The sequence below is a fragment of the Centruroides vittatus genome, unplaced genomic scaffold (genome assembly GCF_030686945.1).
Source record: "Centruroides vittatus isolate TY-2023 unplaced genomic scaffold, ASM3068694v2 scaffold_386, whole genome shotgun sequence".
Lineage (NCBI taxonomy): Eukaryota > Metazoa > Arthropoda > Arachnida > Scorpiones > Buthidae > Centruroides > Centruroides vittatus.
Window position 1 is genome coordinate 1,431,840 of NW_027122706.1, and position 22,620 is coordinate 1,454,459.

Below are 22,620 nucleotides of genomic sequence, written 5' to 3' on the forward strand. Positions count from 1 at the left end.
TGCACCAAACAAACATAGATTTAAAGAAAGTATACCTTTTTTCCACTTTTTGCTGATTGGTTTGTGTTCGTAAATAATCGTATTATATACGAATCAATGAAATGCCGCGATAATAAAAATCGGCGTAAATTTTGAGTTTTTTTTTTTTTTTTTTTTTTAAGGCTTTAAGCAGACCACGTTATATCAAATCAGCTTTAAGCGAGGCAGCATTAAGTGGGGTCTTACTGTAGTCTAAATTGATGACATTTTTTGCTTCAATTGTATGCTACTCATTGTTAAAGATGTTACTGCGAAAATTAGCAGGCAAACAACCTGTATGATTACCATTGGTTAATAATAATGATGATAATAATAATAATAATTAACAAATTGTCAATGTTTTTTTATTTTAAAATGACCTTATAATATCAGTCAATAAAGCCAGAAATTCCACTAATTGTATTGAATTTTTTTTTTACTTGTTCTGATTTATCCTTTGTTTTAATTTTCTGTTCAAAGTAACTTCATCCCAACTGAATCCTTAGAACCTAAAGGAGTGTGAGTTGGGGAGTAATGAGTGAAAATTGTTAGACATGTTAGTTGGCTTGAAAATCACAATAGAGAGGTTTCAAGGTCGCATGTCACGTGATAAAACACACGTTTGCTCCACCCATTCGCCATTTTTGTGGTGGTTTTCGCTCACTTAGCTTGCACGTAGTCTGTTATTCGACGTCTTTTTTTAGTTTAAATGTACAAAAATACTGCAGTTCTATTATCATGGATTAAGTTAAAAAAGATTCTTTTCTTGCAAGCTATTCTAGCAGTCTAACAGGACGAGATGCAGCTCTGTACGAAGAGAAAATTTCGTTATGTCAAGGCGATCCATACGAAGCCAGTTTATCAGACTTCGTCGTATATCAAGAGTTGTGGCCGAAAGTAGAATTTGGTGACATTATAAACTATTTGGTTTTTATAACAAATTTCTACACCCTGTCACAAATGAAAGCTTATAAATCTTTAGAGGCCCATAACTATTTAACAAGTGGCTGGGTTTCTCCTGATATAAAAGTAAAAGTAATTAATAACAGCGAAGTAATATTGCTTGGAAAGATATGTTTTCTTTTGTTTGTTTAAACTCGTGTTTTTACGTATTTCTTAAGTAAGAATTTTTGTCTGAAAGTAAAAGTCTAATTAAAAACAGCTGTGGAAATTTTTTAATTCAAATTGTTCAGTACCTTTATTTTCTAGTTGAAACTAGCATATAATAAGCCTACTTGCTTTTCGTTTTAACGTGTAATGTTTATAAGTTTGCACTAGCTAAAGCCTGAAATTACGTTAGTTATTCGTTTATAAATGCATTATACCTAACTAAATTAATATAAGCAAATCAGTAAACTCTTTTAGGTTTTAAAATATAACTTAGTGTTTATTAACGTAAATATTGAAATGAAATGTTTCTGACAAACTCTTGTATTGATATTCACTTTATTCGTAACGAAATTTTTCCGGTTAATTCTCGAGAGCCATGCAGTTTGCCTTCGTCGTGAAAGCTCCTCAGTTTGAGATCCTTGATGACAAATAATGCCGGGAATTTTAAAAAATGATGTTCCTTTGTTCTTGAGTGAACTAGCATTACACCCAATTACACAACAAATCACCATAGTGATATTCGCGACGAAAAAAACAACACAAGAACTCCAGTTAAAACGCACGTGAACACACACAAAACGTAAACAAGTCACAAACAGTCACAAAGATGGCGCTGGACAATTGCGCATGCTCATGACGTCACTCGTGATGTCGACATGAAACCTCTCTATAGGTGGGGAAGCCAGTTATGTTAGATGAAAAGATGTTAGTGCCCACTTTCCAGTTGGTGCTATGATTAACCAGTATGAAAAGATTAACGTTATTATGTTTGTTTTTTATGATTTTGTGGAATGTAATAAATTTGTGCAATTTGAATTGTTTTTAATAATATCTTATATTTTTTTAAAAATAATTATTTTAATTCTTTAAGATAAGAATCAAATAAAAAAGATATATTAAAAGCAAAAAGTTCATAAAAAATTTGAAAATCAACATTTAGCAACTCCTGTGTAAACACTGAACAAGATTTGATGGTAAAGAAAGACACCTTAAAAACAAAATGAACTCTCATATTCATGATTATTTTGTTCAGTTTTTAATTCCATGTTACAATAACTAGTCAAACAACTTCTCTTACAGACATTACAGTAAGGAACTGAATTGGCTGTAGTCAACCAGTAATCAGTATAGGCAAGTTTCAGTCATTACAATAAATGAATTTTACTACATAACTAATGTTTATATAAAGAATTATTATAAGTGACAACGTAGATGTGGTGGGTATAGCAGAACATTGTGAGATGCTGAGTTGGACTGCAAAAGATTTTCAGAGATAGAGACACTATAATACAAGACTCATAATTAAAGTATCCTCTATTCAATGCTGTCTGGATGGATATGTAGCAGTCCATACTCAACCAAATGTATGATGACATTTCTGCACATGTGGAAGACAGTTCTTCAAGGAAAAAAATTTAGGATTTTAAATATACTGATTACTGATATAATCTGGTAGTTGTTGGCTTATTACATTTGTCATCAGGTTTGTAGCTGTTGATTTATTTTAAACAAGTAATATTAAAAAAAATTTTTAAAAGTCAATTCCTACTTAGGTCAACAAAGAAAAATTTTATTTTAGTTACTTTTTATTAAATAATTACAATTAATATAAATATGTATATACATATGACAGAATCACAATATTAAGTGGCAAAATAGAAACAGAAATCGGAATTGAACCCAAAGCATAAAACTTCTTCAATTTTATTTTTGAGAAAAATCCTTCATTCTAACTACTAAGCCACAACTGCTAACTCACTCTCGAAAATCATTTGGATAAAACGTCTAGTTAAAGCAAAAATTTTCAAAAATTTATCAAAAAATTATTGCTTTTTGCAAGAATTGAACTCATTCTTCACCTTCACGTGAAAAATACTGAAATCCTTGCATTTTACTGATTGAGCTACTGCCTGTTGATTTCAATTTTCATTACAAACTGCTAAAACTCTATTTAAAGTATTATTAATTAGGTTAATGTTACCCGTGGTATCGAAGATGGCAACGGGGAAATTTTTTCCCTAGATACTAGATGGCGACGGAAAAATTTATTAATTTGCATAATGCGACAGATAGTATGGGTACGCCCCCTAACAGTTTAGATCACTCAGTATTCTACTTCGAGATTATCCATTGTTAATCTGCTTCCAGATTATCACTCGATAATCTAATTCGAGATTACCAGAAACATGGTCATCTCGAACGTAGGGGAAAAAATTTCTCCGTCACCGTCTAGTATCTAGGGGAAAAATTTCCCGTCACCATCTTTGATACCATAGGTAATATTAACCAATAATTACATTTAATTAATGAATTAGTATTTGAAAAAACTGTATTAACATCAAGTGTCATCCACTACAAGTTTAAAAAAATGTATTTGAACTTGAATGGATGAGTAAAACGTATTTTATTAACGATTGAAAATTTGAACAAGATATATATAGGGAGAGTGTGAACTAATAGTAGGAATTTAAAAATAACTATAAACTTAGTTTAAAAGTAGTTAATAAGTACCAAGAGTGTTGTTTATGATTAAAGACTTTTGAAAATTATGGTAGAACTCTGATTATATGAATTGATTTATTCTACAGGTGATTCAAATAATTGAAAATTTAGATAACTGGATTAACATGTAAAGAATAAAATTACCAGGTAACAGAACAGTATTGTACACATACTATATTTATTCATCAATGTCCTAATAGCATCCTACTAATCATTTGGATCTGTCACAGCAAATAGGCATCATTGATCCTGCAGATGCATGATGTAAGAGAATTGCAATGTAACATCGGTGGAGAAGAGAGAAAGGAGGGCAAGTGGTGGTTCAGCTAACTTGACATTTGGTTAATCAGAGTTTTACTGTAGTTTTGATTTTTTTAATAGTTTATATCAAAATGGAATTATTTTTCTGATTATGATTATTTTAGAAGTAAATTCTAGTTTAGAAGTAATTTTTAATTATATTGTAATATTAAATTTTTTTAACAGTATGGAGAACCTACTGAAAGAACAACACTACTTGGAAATCCTGTCAGTAATACTACATGTAGGCCATTTCAAAGGTGATTTGTGAATTATGTGGAATTACTTTAAAATATAAAAATATTTTTCTGTTTAACTTAATTATATATATATATATATATACTTGCTGTATGATAAAGATGTTTAAAAATTGTTTTTAGTACTTAAATATAACTCTTGAGCTTTTATCAAGTCAGAAAATGTTTGGAGTGAAATAATAGTCTATCTTTAGAATATATACATAAATATAATTTCATTCTTTTAATAAACAAGTCCTATTACTTTTTAATATAATTAACTCTGTATTTAACCATCAAAATTTTCAGATTATTACATCTGAAGAATTAAATCAAATACAATATAACACAATATGAAGTAACCTATGGTCCCCAATTGTTCATGTTAAATAAATTAAATTTGCTATTGAAATGACATAACAAAATTCCAAACATTGAAATTTAATTACTATAATATCTGCTAAAATGCAGTTGATTTGCAATTGTTATTACTAACATAGATAATGGATGAGCATTTAAAAGTGTATTTTACAAAATGATATAGAAATACAATTATTAAAAGTCTAAAGAAATTTATTTATAAATGTTTAATATATAGTTTTAATACTTTTCTTTTTTCATATTTATATTGTTAATTATTATTTAAAATTTAATAAAATATAAATTAATATTGATTTCAATGTTTTTAAAAAGTGCACTATTTTAACATGAAAATATCTTTTTCATTATGAGTTAGAAAACTATTATGTATAATGAATGAAACATGAATTTGTTTTTGTGATCTCCTAGCTTGAAAAGTTGTTAATTAAGAAAGTAATGTTGCTAGATTCTGCCTGATCTTAAAATAATATATTCCTTTTGCAATTCAACTAATTTGATATTAAATTAAAGATGCAAATTTCTAACTGAATAGATGATTATAATAGAATTACATTTTTAATTTAATACTGAAATGGTACCTAATAATAGTAAGGATATACTAGTAGACTGCATTTGAAGTGTTTCTTTGGACAATTTCCAATGAAAAATAATTTTTAGTTTATATATTCTGTATGTATCTTAGACGTGATTATTGTTTACATTAAGAATTTTATGGATAAGTTTTACAGGAATAAAATATGATCTAAAGCAATTGCTATAACAATAATAATGAAATGATTTTTGGGTATATGCAAATGTTAAATATCAATAAATCAAACTTTGTTTAGTAATAAATTTTAAAAATTTTTTAGTAGATGAAATGAACATAAAAAAATACAGATAGATATTCAAGCACTTTGGGGTAATTTAAATGCATTATCAAGAATATACACAGTGCGGCAATTAAATTCCGGGACTGAAGCTATATCTCAGCAACCAGTAGCAACATCTGTTTAAATTTTATGTCATATGAAGTTTGGACATATATGAACATAACTCTAAAACTTTTATTTAAATCGGTTGACATTTATCATTGTTTTTGATATTTTGTTTATCAGTTTATTTTGTTACATGTCGGAAAACAATAATGGAACAACGTGCTGTTATTAAATTTCACGCTAAACTTGGCACAAGTGCCACAGAAACGTTCAAAATGATGCAAAAAGTGTATGGAAGTGAGTGTTTATCACGGTCAAAGACTTTTGAGTGGCACAAGCAATTTTTGGAAGGCAGACAATCACTGGAGGACGACAAACGTGTGGGAAGGCCAATAACAATTCGAACAGCAGATTCGATTCAAAAAGTGCAAGAATTTGTATCCAACGATCGCAATGCGACACTGAGAATGATGGAACAGGCATTAAACATTAACAAAGAGACAATACGACAAATTCTTAAAGAAGATTTGGGCAAAACAAAAGTCTGTGCTAAATTTGTTCCGCACACACTAACCCAAGAGCAAAAATTGATGAGACTAGAACATTCCAGAGAGATTGTACGAGCAGCGAATAACAGCTCAACCTTCCTCAAATCAATTGTTACTGATGACGAGACCTGGTGTTTTCAATATGACCCACAAACAAAACGTCAAAGTGCCGAATGGAAGTCAAAATCATCACTTCAAGCCAAGAAAACACGAAAAGTTCCATCAAAAATCAAGACGATGTTCATTGTTTTCTTCGATAGCAAAGGCATCATCCACCGTGAGTTCGTCCCACAGGGTCAAACAGTTACTGTTGCTTTCTACTTGGGAGTTTTACAACGATTAATGAGAAGAATTCGTCGAATTCGACCAGAATATCGCAATTCTGATGACTGGTGTTTGTTACACGATAGTGCACCGAGTCACACATCATTGATTGTTCGTCAATTTTTGGCACGAAATCAAGTCTGTGTGTTGAATCATTCGCCGTATTCCCCCGATTTAGCACCATGTGACTTCTCTTTATTTCCAAAAATGAAAATGAAGTTGAAAGGATGCATTTTTAATGATATTGAAACCATCCAAAGAGAGTCTACGCGCATATTAGAGGCAATACCGAAAATTGAGCTTGAGCAGGCATTTGAATCACTATTGAATCGCTGTAAAAAGTGTATTGAAGCAGGAGGAGAGTATTTTGAATAATTTAATAAAAGGATTTGAATAAAATTGTTTTGTTTCATTTTTATAGATCCAGTCCCGGAATATAATTGCCGCACATTATGTATATAAAATTCAGTCCAATGCTGTTGCTATGGAAGCAAGTATGTAAATAAACATGGTAGCTATAACTAAATAATATACAACATATAAAATGCATAAAAATTACAAATTTTTAAACAAAAATTAAGCAAAGTAAAAGACTATCCTTTAATGTTAAATAACTTTAATTATGAGATCTCCACACAACATCTTGCGAGTCTCTCACTGGTCTGCCATCAGCATTCATGGCACTATGTATTGGCAAACACTGTGCATGTTTAATTGATCATGTAGGATGGAATGACAACTTCCAACCGAAATTCCTGCTGTCTTGGTGATCTTTTTGACAGCCATCTTTCTGACCTCACAACTTGTGTACAACCAAGACTTTTTCCTCAGATGTTGATGTCAACAGACACCACTTCACAAACCATCAGCGATACTTTCCTGTTCCTCATGAAAGCATTTATGCCAATCATAAACTTGAGAATACTTCAAGGTAGATTCACCATGGGCATCATAAAGCATCTTCAAGATCTCAGAGGGTTTTTCCCCCCCAATAACACACAAAATTTGATATTTGCATGTTGTTCTTCTACAGCCTTCATCACTAGGCTCCGTTTCACGATGTCTCACTTACATGACCTTTAGTGAGTGGTAAGTGTTGTCATCTTCACAGCATATACAGACTTGTTTGAACATGTTTCTCTATTCCTGACATATTTAGCTAAGATATGCATTAAATGTTCCGTTTTTCATTGCCTTTAATTTACTAACTCAGCATAATTCTGGGAACTTTTGAAGCTACCTTGTATAACAGTTTTCTTATGTGAAAATTTGCATGTACGAGAGTAACCCCAAAAGTAAGGTCTCCTATTTTTTAGAAATACAAAGAAACATTTATTTTCAATAATGTTTACATCATTTTAAAGCTTGAACATTTATCTGTTTTTCTACATAATTGGCATTTTGGTCAATGCGTTTTTGTAGGCGCTGTGGCAGTTTTTGTATGCCCATGTCATACTAGCTCACCACCATGTCCTTCAGGAAGTGTTGAACCTTGTCTTTCACCTCATTGTCATTGCTGAAACCATTTTCGGCCAAATGCTCTTTCAACTTAGGAAACAGAGGGTAGTCACTGGGTTCCAAGTCTGGACTATAGGGTGGGTGGGTGGGTGGTGATGTCCCATCCAAACTGTTACAGGAGAGTGACAGTTTGATGGGCAATGTGAGGGCGAGCATTGTCATGGAGAATGCTTACACATAATCCTATGAATGGTGCTTTGGGAAATCCCAGGAACCAAAATGCAGATATTATCCAGAGTAATTCGCCAATCTTTATGCATAGTTTGCTCAACTTTCCCAACTGTTTCATCAAAAATTGGTGGTTTCTTGCTTCTTTCTTTGTCATAAATTTCAGTATAATCAGCTGCAAACTCCCTACACTACTTGCAGACGTTTTTGACATCCATGCACGACTTGTCATATACTTCTTTCAATTGGCGATGAATTTCAATTGGTTTAATGCCTTTTGTGTTCAAAATCTGAATAACTGTGCAAACTTCACACTTGGCAGTAGCGCCAAGCAGGAGCTCCATTACAAACAACTGCCAAACCAAGACTGAGTATCCTAGTGAGGTGCACGCAGGCATGTTTGGGAGTGGGGAAACAGCAAACACAACAGTGCTGCCAACAGCCAATGAACAGTTTCCCTGCATCCCCAGTGTTTTGCAGATCTTACTTTTGGGATTACCAACATAGTTGTTGTAAAAAGCAATTGCTCACTGATAATGCTATCATTTTCTGGTTCATAACAGATTTTATAATTATAAATAGATTTATTCTGAATTTCTGAATTGGTGTAAATAAAGCATGTTTTTGCACCAAATTGCTGCATTTTTATACAATGTTGGCTAAAAAGAAATCAATAATCAATGGCTTCTAACTCAATAACCAAACAAGACTTTAAAAAATGGACGAACATTTGCTTTTCAAGGGTGTGTGTGTATGTGTACACACATGTGTTTGAGTTTGAATCAATGGCTTGCTTTTAAACTTCTGTTTCCAAACCAGTGGACATCATATGTATAACTTTTTAATTGCAAGATGTAAAAAAGAAAGAGATAGAAAGAAGTTATCTGTGTGTTCTTGGTTGATGTGTCAGGGTCAGGTGCTATTAATCATTATCATCTCAACTAAAACAGCTTAAGTGTCTTATGTAAATACTGTTGGCCAATTTTTGAAATGAACTATTTGTTTTTTAGCAATGGCAATGTTGCCAGAGGACATTTTAACCAATTTGAAACTGTAGCCAAGTTTGTATCTTCTATATTTTTGTATTTTATTAAGCTTATTTTTTTACAAATATATTTTGAGATGTTTATTGGAGGGACAACAGATATGTAAACAACAATATATTCTATTCACAAGAAGAAGTGAATGAATTTGTCAGCACCATTTGTCTTTTGCATCCACTACACATATAAACAAGAAGACATCATGTTATGTCAAAATGATTTCTTAACATTACAAAAAGTAAAATGATTTGGGCCATTTTTGATACTGTGAAAAAATTGTTGCAGATTATACATCATCAAAAATATGTAATTCACATATGTAATTCATTTTAGATTAATATTCCAATTATTAATTTTTAAATGCTTGTAAAATAGGACAGGCAAGACCTACATTACAAGTATTAACTCAAAAAAGAAAGAAAGGCTTCTTTTTTTTAGTTTAATTACTTGGGTATTTCATTTATAAATTTATTTATTTAATTCTTCACTCCACAAAAAAACCTTTATAATCCAGTGATAGGTGTTTCTACAACAGCTAATGTTTTCAATGTTAGCTGTTGTAACGTTGAAATCATCAAATGATTTCAAATATGGAATAGAATTCACTTCGGTTTTTTGCTCCATTCCACTGGTATTTGAAATTTCTTATGAACTGTGCCTGAGGAAGACCCCGAAAGGGTTGAAAACGTTAGCTGTTGTAGAAACACTTATCACTGGATTATAAAGGTTTTTTGTGGAGTGAAGAATTATAATTCATTCAGTATATAGTAAGAAGTATATTTGTTTGTTTATTTATTTATTGCATATACAAAATGCAAAAATATAATAAATACCAAAATGTCATAATAATGTCATATAATAAATTCCAAAATGTGTTGAGTCAGGATCAGTATTTCATTTATTATATTTGGAGTAAGTCCTGGAATTTCACAAAGTATATTTTGTGTTTTTCACAATTCAAATGAAAATTTGATCCAATGACTTTGTAAATTGTATTGTCTCATGACTGACATATAAATACACTAGAAATATCCAGCAAAAATTATACTTACTAAAAATAAAGAAAAATGATTTAAAAATCATCAAAAACATTTGATTTTTCTTTATTTTTAGTAAGTATAATTTGTGCTGGATATTTCTGATATATTTACATGCATTGGACTTAATTAATCCAGTTTTACATAGTATGTATTCATTGTCTCATGACAATTACTCAATGAAAAGGAGAAATACTGTTTTTTTTTCTTAAACAATTGTTAGATTTATTATGGTCAAATTTATAACCAACAATAAAAGAATGAAAAATTTCAAAAGATGCAGTGGTGACTAAATAATTTTTGAGTAGATTTGTAACAGATAATGAAGAAGTAGCAATAATATATTTTTTTCAAATTTTGTACTATCCTTTTATATTTTAGGATGATATTTACTGTTTTAGATGCTAAATATTTATCATTAAATTCAATTTTTTTTTTCTGATTAAGTATTTAGATATCTAAAGTTCTTAAATATTTAGGTTTAAACCTAAATACATAGAATGTTTCTTTGATGACATTCTTTAATCTTGTTTTTTATTAATAGTGGGAAAATTATATATAATCATTCATTGAAAATGTTCTAATATATAATGTATCTTATTAATATAAAAAGTTATAAACTAAGAGCAATGTAAGAAATAGTAAAAATTAGATAAGTAAAAAAAATTAGCAAAAATGACAAGTTTAGTAGTTCTAATAATAAAATTTTTATTAATATTCATATAAATGGCATTAAAAATATTTATTATATGAGAATTTTAAAGTATATGTGATTGAATATAAATGAGATATTAAAACATAAAATGGATTAGTAATGTGAGTGTAGTCATTGTACAGATTTTTATTTCAATGTCTTATGTAAGAAAAATTTTTTATATAAGTGTATTTGATAAATGTATTGAAGTTAATGTTATGAGGTGATTTTTTTGACATTTTGAATTTTGTATGTATCAGCATCATCATACATAAGCTATTATTTCAGCATTTTAAATGGTAAAAAGTAATGGAAATATGAAAATAGACACCTGTGGAAGGCACTTAAGTGTAACATATATTTTATTTCCAACAGAAATATATATTCACAAGTACTATAAGAATAGTAATATCCTTGTTAAAATATTACTTTGAGTGTTGAATGACAATGCTTTATGTAGTGTATTGCATTTTAACAACATATTGCTGAAAGAGAATGAAAGAAAATTAATATTCTTGTAACATCTTGTTGTTATATTTGTAATAAATCCAGAGAAATAAATTTTTAATCAAAATACAGATCATTCAAGTTTCTTTAATGCAGATCATTATTGATAAAGAAACAGTAAAATTGTGAAAATCTTCTGTCCTAAATTCAAAGAATACCAGTGAACAGCAGAGAGATATTGTAAAATAATTTTGTATATCAATAACAATAGAGATTAAATAGCATCAATAGTCTAAGTACTATTTGGTACTTTAGCAAGGATAAAATTTTTAATGAATTGAAAATTATATTTATTTGTACTTTCTTGATATACTTTATAATTTACCAAACAGCAAACTTCATCAGAATAAAATATCAAAAGTAAAAAATAAAATACTTTTAAACTTTTTACTGTTGATTTTTTTAAAAAAAATTTTACACTCAAACCTGTTTTTGTGCGGCCTATTTTTGTGCGATTTGTTTTGTGTGATTTTTTGTGTGTGGTATATGAATTTCAATCAAATTGGTATACTGCACAAAAATAATTGCACAAAACACATTGCACGTATAAAAAATCGCACAAAAAAAGACCGCATAAAAACAGGTTTGAGTGTATTATGTTTTTACAATTTAAATTTTTTATTATTACAACATTATATATTTTTTTTAGATTTATAATAAGTGTTTTATAAGTTTTCTAAAATTATATAGTGCTATTTTTGAAAATATTTCATTTTTCTCACAAAAACTGTTTAAAGCTGTTTCCTTTTTATGCTTACTTTTATCAGCTTCAAATACTACTTGTAACTATATAATAAAAATTGTCAAATACTATATTTAGTATGTGATAAATAATTTTAGTATAAAAGCATTATAAGAAACAGAGTAATGAAATTTAGCAATAAAATTATATCTTTATTACTAATCATTCAAATGTTTATTTATTAACAGCAAAAATAATAAAAATATGCTAATGTTTGTATTTTAAATACTTCCTGTAAATTAAATATTATAAATATGTATGCAGTTTAGTATTTAAATAAATTTTATTTCCTTCTGCAAAAGAAATCAAAATATATCTTCTTATTTTATCTTCCTTCCTGATAAAATTATTTTATTGGATAAAGAGAAAGAAAATAGAGTTGTTTTTGTATTGAATCTTATTAGATTCAATACTAAAACTAATAGCAATTTTTTGTTTGCATGTAAATAATGAAGTTTAAAACACATTTAAAAATAGCACTAACATTGCTGATTTATTTTACTGTAATTGGAAATTATAACAGTACCACAGGTAGTGTTATAATTTGAAACAAAGAGCTAATGTAATAAAATAAAAATAGATTAATTTTAAATGTAATTATTATAATCCAATAAATTATTTAATATCTATAGCTAGAGAAGTCATAAGAAATACATTTCTTATGACTTCTTTTGCTAAGTGGATGATACTTTGAATAGCAAATATATGCACAAAATAAATTATATTTGAAAAATTAATATACAATATTTATTTAACTTAATAATAATTTAAAAGATAATTATATTTTTAAATTTTACTCTAGAATTATTGGTATATGTAAAAGGTTTTTTTTTTCTAAATAAACCTAATAAATCTGTATGATGTAATAATTATTCTCCAAATCTTTTCTCAATAAAAATTTGTAAAGAATAAACATGTTACTATTAAATTTTGAAGAACAGCATAAATAATTACCATGTGCAGGAGGCCATCTTTGGCAATAAAATAATTTTTTAAATTTGAATATATAAACTGAATGTCAGCTATTTTTATTTTTAAAAAATTTTTCTTTATGCCACTCATGACTATCACACAAACTGCTTTAGCCAGTCATTTTATTCATTCTTCTATAAATTTTTATGTTCCATCTCATTCATTCTTTTGTAGAACTTTCATAATCTGACAATAGCCATTTAAAATGGTAGAAAACATTTTGTTTCTTCATTAAATTTCCTGGTTATTTGCTGGGTTTTAGTGTTGGTTGGTTTATTCATATTACAGATGAACATTTAATGGGATCATTAAAGGATATTCTTATAAGTACAATGCAACAAATAAGTTATATAATATAAAACTTATTAGGAATTGTATAAAAATTTCATTTTATTTGATATGCAGTAAACAGAAATGAAAACATTGTAATGATGCTGTACATTTTATTTTATAATGTTACTGTATAAAAACAGAAAAATAATGAAAATGATTAAATACATCTAAGCTGAATGCACAAAGTAGCAAAATAACTTCCAACCTTTAACCTCAGCTTTTTAATTCTAACATCAAAACATTTTCAACCTTTTTGAGATTATTTTTCTAAAAAGAACATTGTTTTTAAAGCTATTGTTATTTTGGATGTTTTGAATGCAGGGTTTTTTTTCTTTTACTGAAACTATTGCATTCAAAAATCTGAAACAACAATGGCATTGAAAATGGTATTCAAATCAATGAAAATAAGCAAATGAGGTATGGAATTTTCTGCATCAAACTGTTTAGAATGAAAGACTGCAAGACTGCACTGAAGTTTTTGTAATGAAATCACTAAAATGCACAACTGCACCCTAACACTGACATAATGCTGCTGAAACAAATGAAAACAGACACTAGGAATGGAGTTACTCCCAACTTCCCACTTTTACTAGTGTAACTTTCAGATTTATCACAAAATGTCTTTTGAATAAATTTATAGTACCAGAATTATTTGATTTGTATATCGTGATGAGTCTAAAGAATATTATTCATTGTAGCGGGAATTCAGATAATGGGGTATAGCTGTAGTAGAAATTGACCCTTAATTTTTGCAAGCTTTAAAAGCATTTTTCATGTATGTTCAAATACCATAAGTAAAATACATTCAAATGTCCATATATTCATTATCAATTTCTCTAAATAATGAATTCTCCCTATATAATGAACTTAGGAATATTTGAATGTATTTTATTCATGTTATTTATATATAAATAAAAACAAACTTTAGAATAGTTTTCATAATAGAAAGTGAGTTAATATTAGAAATAATAATTTTAATAGCTTTAATATAAGGATCAAGGAATTTATTTAAAACATAAAGAAATGTAATGATAATATTAATATTAAGGATGTTTTAAAGTAACAAACAAATTCAAAAACAAGCATTTTAGCTTTAAGACTAGTCTTAGTACAGTACAGTATTACAAATAATTATCTGAAATTTTAGTTAAAAAAAACACAATATAAGGTTCTGGCCAAGATAAATACTTTTCAATTTAAGAAATATTCATAAGTAATAAACCAGAAAATAGATAAAGTTGAAAGACATCACATTGAATATACAAAGAAAAAATTGACTTTAAGAGAAGGTGAATGTTCTTAATCTAGATCTAAGTAGAAATGATAAATACACAAAATTTTTTAATGTAGGTTTTTGCATATGTGCATACATAGATAATTTGTAAATGAAATATGAAATAATTTGTTTTTCCTAATTACTTTTGCAAGTTATTCAGCATTTTATATAAATATGAGAATATTGCAATGATACATACAGGTATACCTCGAGTTACGTCGTTCTCGATTATATGTTGTTTGTCAAAAAAGTATATGAAAAAATAAAAATCAAGTTTAAGTCATTTTATTCGACTTTACATCCATCCGCCACAAATATTGAAGTCGTAATATCACTAGAAAAGCATTAAAAGCACGTAAAATCATATTTTAATATGTACATTTACAGTAAATGTTAATATAATCATCATAAATCCTAGAGAACGAAACATGAAAACATCTGTGTTTCTGTGTGGTCATCTTATATAGCGGTCTTTAAGTGCTCATTATTAGCGTTTTCTACCGTAGCTACACAAGTAAATTCGACTTATGTTGCCTTTCCTGGAACCAATTACCGACATAAGGCTAGATATACCTGTATTTTAAATACAGTACTTCACAATTGTCACAATGTTCCCTCTAATTTTATGTAATTTGTATAACAGAAAATTTTTGCACATACAAACTTTAGCTTTTAAAATGGAAATGTAAGCATACTTGGAATATATACTGTAAATATAAATTTAAGTATTTATAATTTTTTCTGTTACCTTCAGTATATATCATTCATTCACTTGTGACAAATAAATCAAATTTAATTTAATCATATGGATAGTACAGATATAGTTGTTACATTAAATATGTAATGAAACATGTGAGGGACGTATATATACGTCGAGGGCGATCGTGTGGCAGTGGTGAGGGACGTATATATACGTTAAATTCTTTTGGGGGTATCACCAGAATCTAGCCAAAAACTACCGCAAAAAAAAAATTCACATAAAAAATGAATTATGTAACAATAAAAAAAGACTTTTCTTTACTAGACATAACTGTTTACAAATACTTTTTCTAAAACGGAAATGAGAAAAATTGCGTGAAAAAATACTTTAAAAATTTTTCGGGTATATTCTCCACTACTAAGGGGTAGAACCATACCTGACTCTCCCACTGCTGAAAGGTTAAATATGTAATGAAACATTTATAATACTTAACAAGCAATTATTTATTGTGAGATCATCACATTGCTGGGCTGCAATTTTTTATCATAAAGCATTTAAATTTAGTAATGTATTGCCCTTGTACATCATACTTTTCCTGTTAACAATGATGAAGTCATGCTGTTCATGTATATAACTCTGTTCAGGAGAGAATTTTTGAATTGAAATTACATAACTTCCAGTTTATACTGGAAGCTTAACTTCTGGTTTATACTGGAGGCCCCAATTAACAATATACAAACTTCCAGTATAGACTGGAAATTGTGATTTCAATTCAAAAATTTCTCCAAGATGGAGTTACATAGCTGACTGGCACAACTCTGTTGTTATCAGGAAAAGTTTGATGTACAAGGACAAGACACTAACAATTTGAGATCCAGATTATGTATTTTAAATTAAATAAATTAAAAATATGATTGTCACAATAATTTTTGCTCATTTCTGTTGTAATTTTTAGTAATTTATGTATTTGTACTTGACTGTTTTTTTAATATTTATTCCTAAACTTCTTTCATTTACACTTGTAATTTTAGTTACATTTTATGTTTGCTTTTTTTTTAATTTTATATGTAGTCACAAAAGGTTTATGCTTTTCGTCTTTTATAACTCAGAGATTTTCTTAACAGCAACAAACTTTGACCGTTTCAGTTGGATTATCAAGCAATAAATTCAACAGTCCTTTGTTAGTAATGAAAAAATTTGATATTTAAGGTTTTTGTACACTATGTAAACAAGATTTACTTGATAGGTAGCACTTTTAAAAATTAAGTTTGTTTCATATTGTGTCAATGTAAACCATACAACACCAGTTTTTATGTCATGTATAAATATTTTTTTACAGATGAACATTTCATTTATTCAATGTAACTCTGCTGCCTCATTAAGCTATCCTAATTTAAATAAACTCGTTTTTTTTTTTTTTACTTCATCACTTTTATAACTTTTAACGTATTTAGTAAATTCATCTTTTCATTTTATTTATTATTAAATTAACAATGAATTAATTAAAAGATTCGTTATCAAGTTTGATACTAATATACAAAATTACAAAAATTGGAAGAAGCATAATATTTGTTCTTAAATCTTTATTGACAAATTGTGAATTATGGTGTAAACAATGTGAACTAGCTTTAACATGAAATACAATGAAAAGTTAATAAATTCAATTATATGAAACTTTAATATGCAAGACTTATCACAATAAAAAAGTAATAAATTTTACTTGATCTTTGCTCTATCCCAGCTGTCTTTGTTAGAAGAATAATTTTAAATTTACAGAAATGTAATATGAGAAGATAAAGGATCAAAGAAAAGGGATATCCACAAAAAATGAATGCACAGCTGCTACATATAAATAGAAAAGGCAAGATTTAAAGATAGTATTATCTCTAATCCTGTTAGATTTCTAAGAGATCGTAATAATGATAAATTTATCAAATAACAATAATGCACACTATCAAGTTTTGTTCATAAGATATATTATTTTAATTCTAATGCCTTCAGAATCAAGATTCTAGTTCATTAGATAAGTGTAAATCTCTATCTTCTGTAGATTACAGAAAGCAACTAAAATAACAAAAACACTAACCTTATGTTTTTCAATCCCAGCAGGATGGTGAAAGAATTAACACAAAATGAACACTTTCAGTCTACTTCTAAGACCTGCTTCAGGTTTATGAAATTGCTTTGATTTTTGAAGATGGAATGCACTGATGAAAATACTCATATATACATATATTTTCATCAACCTGAAACAGGTCTTAGAAGTAGACTAAAAGTGTTCATTCTGTGGTAATTTTTTTCACCATCCTGATGGGAAAAACATAAAGTTAGTGTTTTTATTATTTTATTTACTTTCCCAGTTTGTGGAAGAATAGAACATAAAAGCAACTAACTTGTTACATTGATTTTTTTTATGTGCATTTCAATCTACTTGATATGATTATTACAGAATTTGTAAGCATTCATGTACACATGATACATTCACAGCTTAGAGGGAACATTGGTGAAGTATACATTAAAATTTTCAAACATATTTTTAATTTGATATTAAACAATTTAATATGATTGTAATTTGATTACTTTTCATGTGTCTGAAATATGTTGTTATATTTAATGTTAAATTTAAAAAAAAAAACAAAAATAAATAACTTATTTGTGAAATAATTCAGCGGCTGTTTTAGTAATAAGCAAATATGCCAAAATATAAAATTTAATGTATATGACCACTTTTCCATCCAAAGAAAGAAAATTTAAAAATTCTTTTCTCTCTAATCTTGAATTTCTGTGATTTAACAAAACAGGTAATGCTAATATTCTGTCCACTCTTAGGCCAGTCTTTTTGAATAATTATTTCCAAAATAAATACAGTACTACATTTTCATGATTTAAAAGCTCAATATATATATTTTTGCACTGAATTTGGTTAAGAGTTGAATTAAAATATCTGAAGTTTCTACACAAAATCTTTAAAAAAAATTACTGAAAATTATTTTTTTTTTCCTTATTTAAGATTAAGTTTTATTTTATTATTACAGTAGAGTGTTGTTTATCCGAATCAGTTGGGGACTAGGGTTGTTCGGATAACTGATTATGTATGAAAAAATATATTAACCTATCCCATGTTGAAATTTTTCTCCATTGTATGTCGCTTTGTGTTGAATTTTCGTCGATTTTAAGCCTAATAAAAATTTTTATAACAATAATCGTGGCTATTGTATTGTTAAAAATTATTTCTTTATTTTGTACAAACAAAATAAACATATTGAAAAATATAAAGACAAAAATGAATTATACTTTAGAAGTTAATCTAGTATCGAAAACGTTCGATTCAGCACGACAAGTCTGACTGGAAAGCTTTCAGTTAACCGATGTTTTAGTTGATCAGCTTTCGGATAAACGGCGCTCTACTGTACTTTAAATTATTTACTATTCAAATAGTTTTAAGCAAATGTTATGCTGATTTTTGTTTTCTGTGGTGGAAATTTGGTGTATACATTAAAACTTGTTTTACTTTGGATGTTTGTTTATTGAAAAAGAAATTGTTTGCATTTTTAATAGTTAAGTGTTTTAAACAGTCATCAAAGCATGTTATTTTTATTTAATTATATATTTTATTTCCATAATTCAATTTTTCTAGTATTGAGCAAGATATTCATGATAAAAATCCACATGGTCAAAAAAATGATCAGCAAGCTGCAGTAAATAGAATATTACATCAAACTGCTTGGTAAGTAAAAAGAAAAAGTTTTAAATATCAAATATGTATTCATTTACAAATACAAATTTATATAAGTAATTAAATTCACAATATGAAAACAGAAACTATATCTTATCAATATATATATAGTACAACACTTCATATAAAATTACACATATTGCTATCAGTTTACATTAATAAAATTTCACATAATTTGTATGAATTCATTCATATTTTAAATTATTATAATTTTCCAAAGTTTTATGATATTAAATACTTATAAAATGAATATTAAATACAAATTTAATCTTTTATTAGAAGTTTGTAATATATGATTTCCATTTTAGTTTGTTAAAATAATTTTTTGTATTCTAATAATTTATATCATTTTTCTATATTTAAAAAGCAATTGTGATGTCTTTTGGTGTTAATGTACTTGAATTAATTTAAAACACATAGAAATAAAATTATTTAAAATATATTTATAAATATAAATATTCGATAACAAAAAGCCAGTTATACTTTCTTAATTGTAAAGGTTGGTGTGCTTTACAATATTTCTTGGTATACAATTGTGATGTTTTGCAAATATGATATGTAAAAATTCTGAGAATTTTTGAAATGAGAGATATTTCACAAGATATTTGAGTGTAAATGATTTACAAATATTCCAAAAATTTAGGAGTTATCTTCAAAATCTAGAAACTGAAAAAACAATACAAAAGAAAAGATACATGTTTAAGTAAAGGATGAAACTTTAACCAATTTAAGTACAGAAAATTCACAGGAATATTTTTGAAGAAATAATATATAAAGGTATGCCATAAAAACCATTTTAATTTAGAGATTTCACAAAACTAGAAAAGTTCTTCCAGAATTTAAGATAAAGATATCATCTTTGAAGTATAACACTATCATCATAAAAATTTTATAAACTCTCACTATCTTCCTTTTCCCAGTTATGTATATATATATCAGCTCAGAAACATTTCAATGATATTAAATTTATTTAATAATATAATTATTTTATTTCATAAAAATAATAAATAATGTATTAGTGTAATTTTTTTATAATCATTTTTATCATAAACTATTTTAAAAAACTGTAATAGTGATACATACCGTATTCCCATTATGATTGTGTTAATTTATGTACTGTACACTGTGATAGGTAAGAATAAATTGTTGACTTCATTGTCTAATTCTTTCAAAGAATTAAAGTTCTTGGTGTACATTTTACATTCCAATATATGAAATTATAATTTACATCATTAGCTTTGTGTATTTACTTTGTCAATTTTTTATAATAATAATACAGGTTTTTTAAACTTAATGAAAATATATAATATAAATTTAGTATATTTTAATCACTTTTTAATATTAAGAATTTCTTGTTTTATTAAATAAATTAAATCATTGTAGCCATTTTAAAGTCAGAAATAATCTTATATTTTATATTATATTGATAAAAATAAACACACACAGTTACTGACATTGTTTGGAGCAATTAGGAAAAATTTTATATCATCATTTTTTAAAGTTGCAAATAAGTCATAGTATCCAACTATTTAAATGTAGTAGTATTATTATAACTATTTTCAAAAGTTATGAAAAAATTTTGATATCTTTCATTTTGTAGAATATGAATTATTAAAATATATATTGGTAATTTATCTATATTCAATTTTATGTATAAGGTCAGTCATTAGGTTTTCATTATTTTTTTTTAATAATTAACTTTGTCAATTAATTCTAAAATACAAAATATTTAAAACTAAAAAAAAAATCATAAAATGCTTTATTGAATTTTCATATATAATAAACCTCAAATATTCTTATATTTAAAGTACAGTCAAACTTTGTTAATTTGAATTTTACAAATTTTCCTTTAGTTTCCTATTAATGTACAATACAAATTACCTGTTCAATTCTATTTTTTTTTTCTAATTTTTGGATAATTTGAAGCTGAAGTAGCCTCATATTTCAAAAATTACTAGAGTTTGGAAATTTGAAGTTGGGTAGCTTAGTTCACATTCATGAATAGTGAAAAGCCAATGCAGAAAGCAACAAATGAATTCAAAACTGGTAAAAATGAACATATGTTGAGAGAAATGTTTAAAAGATATGAATTGCAAGAATATTATGCTAATTTTGACATCATCTCTATTGTGTGATGATTTTGTAATCATCTTAAAAATCACTATAAACACCTGACAACAAATGGCACTGTGATAGGTGAAATTTTTTCATTAATAAAAAAGTTTGACAGTTCTGAACTTCCAAGCAATTTGTGAAATGGTAAAATTTGCTGGAAACAATGTGTTATTCACCCTGTTTTCCACTTTCACCAGTGATTTGCTCTGTGTTAATTAAGCTGTACTATGTAATAATTATTTTGAATTAACCAAGTTTGACTATGTGTATGTATTATCTTTTAAGCATAATGTATTTCTCAGTTACATGAAAATGTTATTAAGTCTTAGTCTATTTCATAAATATGCTTTTATGTGAAATTTCAATAAATTTTATTGTCTTTTATTAGTGTTCTTATGCACATTTAATATCCAAAGTTTTAAAGATGTTTCAGTTGTGGTATAATTTAGAATGTTGAACAGAGATATTACCTATATATGAGAAGTCCAGAGGAAGACTGTACTTATAACTAATATTACTTGAAAAACACTTAAAATATTTACTGCACAAGAAAACGCCATTAAAGCATTTTTGGATTTTTTTTTAACCAATACATATTTATATTACTTATTAACTGCAAATTCTTGCTAATAATTACTGAAAGAACACTTATTGGTTTATTTTTACCAAAATTTTCATATTTTATATTTGTTTAACTACAGAGAAATATTTCATATTGATATAAAATAGTGTATGAATTTGCACTTGTGCAAAATTTCAAATTTAAGATTTCAATTTTGTAAGCTTTCAGATATCTTTACATTGCTATTTTAAATCCTATGTATTGGAATTTTAAGTTATTTGTATAAATTATACAAAATATACACAAGCTTATTTGAAGATAATATAAATTTATTTTTTAGTTTTTAATATTTTTTTTTTTTGGTCCATATTCACAGCATCTATATATATTTTTTATTTCCAGCAATGTAATAGATGTTTCTGCAATGAGCACCCATCATTTAGAACAGCATGAATATTTAGATAGGGCGCATTTATATAAACAAAGAATGAATAATGCTGCTCAATATTTTGATCGTTCATGCTTTAAAAACAGCTTATTGACTGATTTACCAGATCCTGAAGATTTATTGTCAAAAGAGCCACCATTACCAAATGATTTGAGATTGGTAAGAAATAATAATAAATTTCATTTAATTTTTAATACAGTATATAAATAATTTTTATAATATCTTTAAAAATATTGTATTAAGCTTTTTGATTGAAAATTATTTGATGTTTACTACAGTGATATGTTGTCTTTATTTTAAAATATGTAATCAGTGAGAAGCATCATTTATTTAATTTTAAAGGACTTTGTATTTTTATTATTGATAAGAATTATTTTTATTGAATTGATAGATGTTATTTACTTTATTTTAAAATCAGAAAGTAAAAATCTTC

At 27.1% G+C, this 22,620-nt stretch overlaps 1 protein-coding gene across 2 annotated transcripts in view; it reads left to right on the plus strand.

Annotated features, from left to right (window-relative positions):
* Positions 1-22,620, plus strand: part of LOC136988738 (ragulator complex protein LAMTOR1-like) — a 49,446-nt gene that overhangs the window by 3,832 nt on the left and 22,994 nt on the right. The window contains exons 2-4 of one of the 2 annotated variants that reach the window (XM_067286700.1): positions 4,117-4,190; positions 18,964-19,053; positions 22,142-22,346. In XM_067286700.1, the coding sequence (XP_067142801.1) occupies positions 4,117-4,190; positions 18,964-19,053; positions 22,142-22,346 (369 nt within the window). The remainder of the gene's footprint in view (positions 1-4,116; positions 4,191-18,963; positions 19,054-22,141; positions 22,347-22,620) is intronic. The other variant, XM_067286701.1, reaches the window with a different exon arrangement.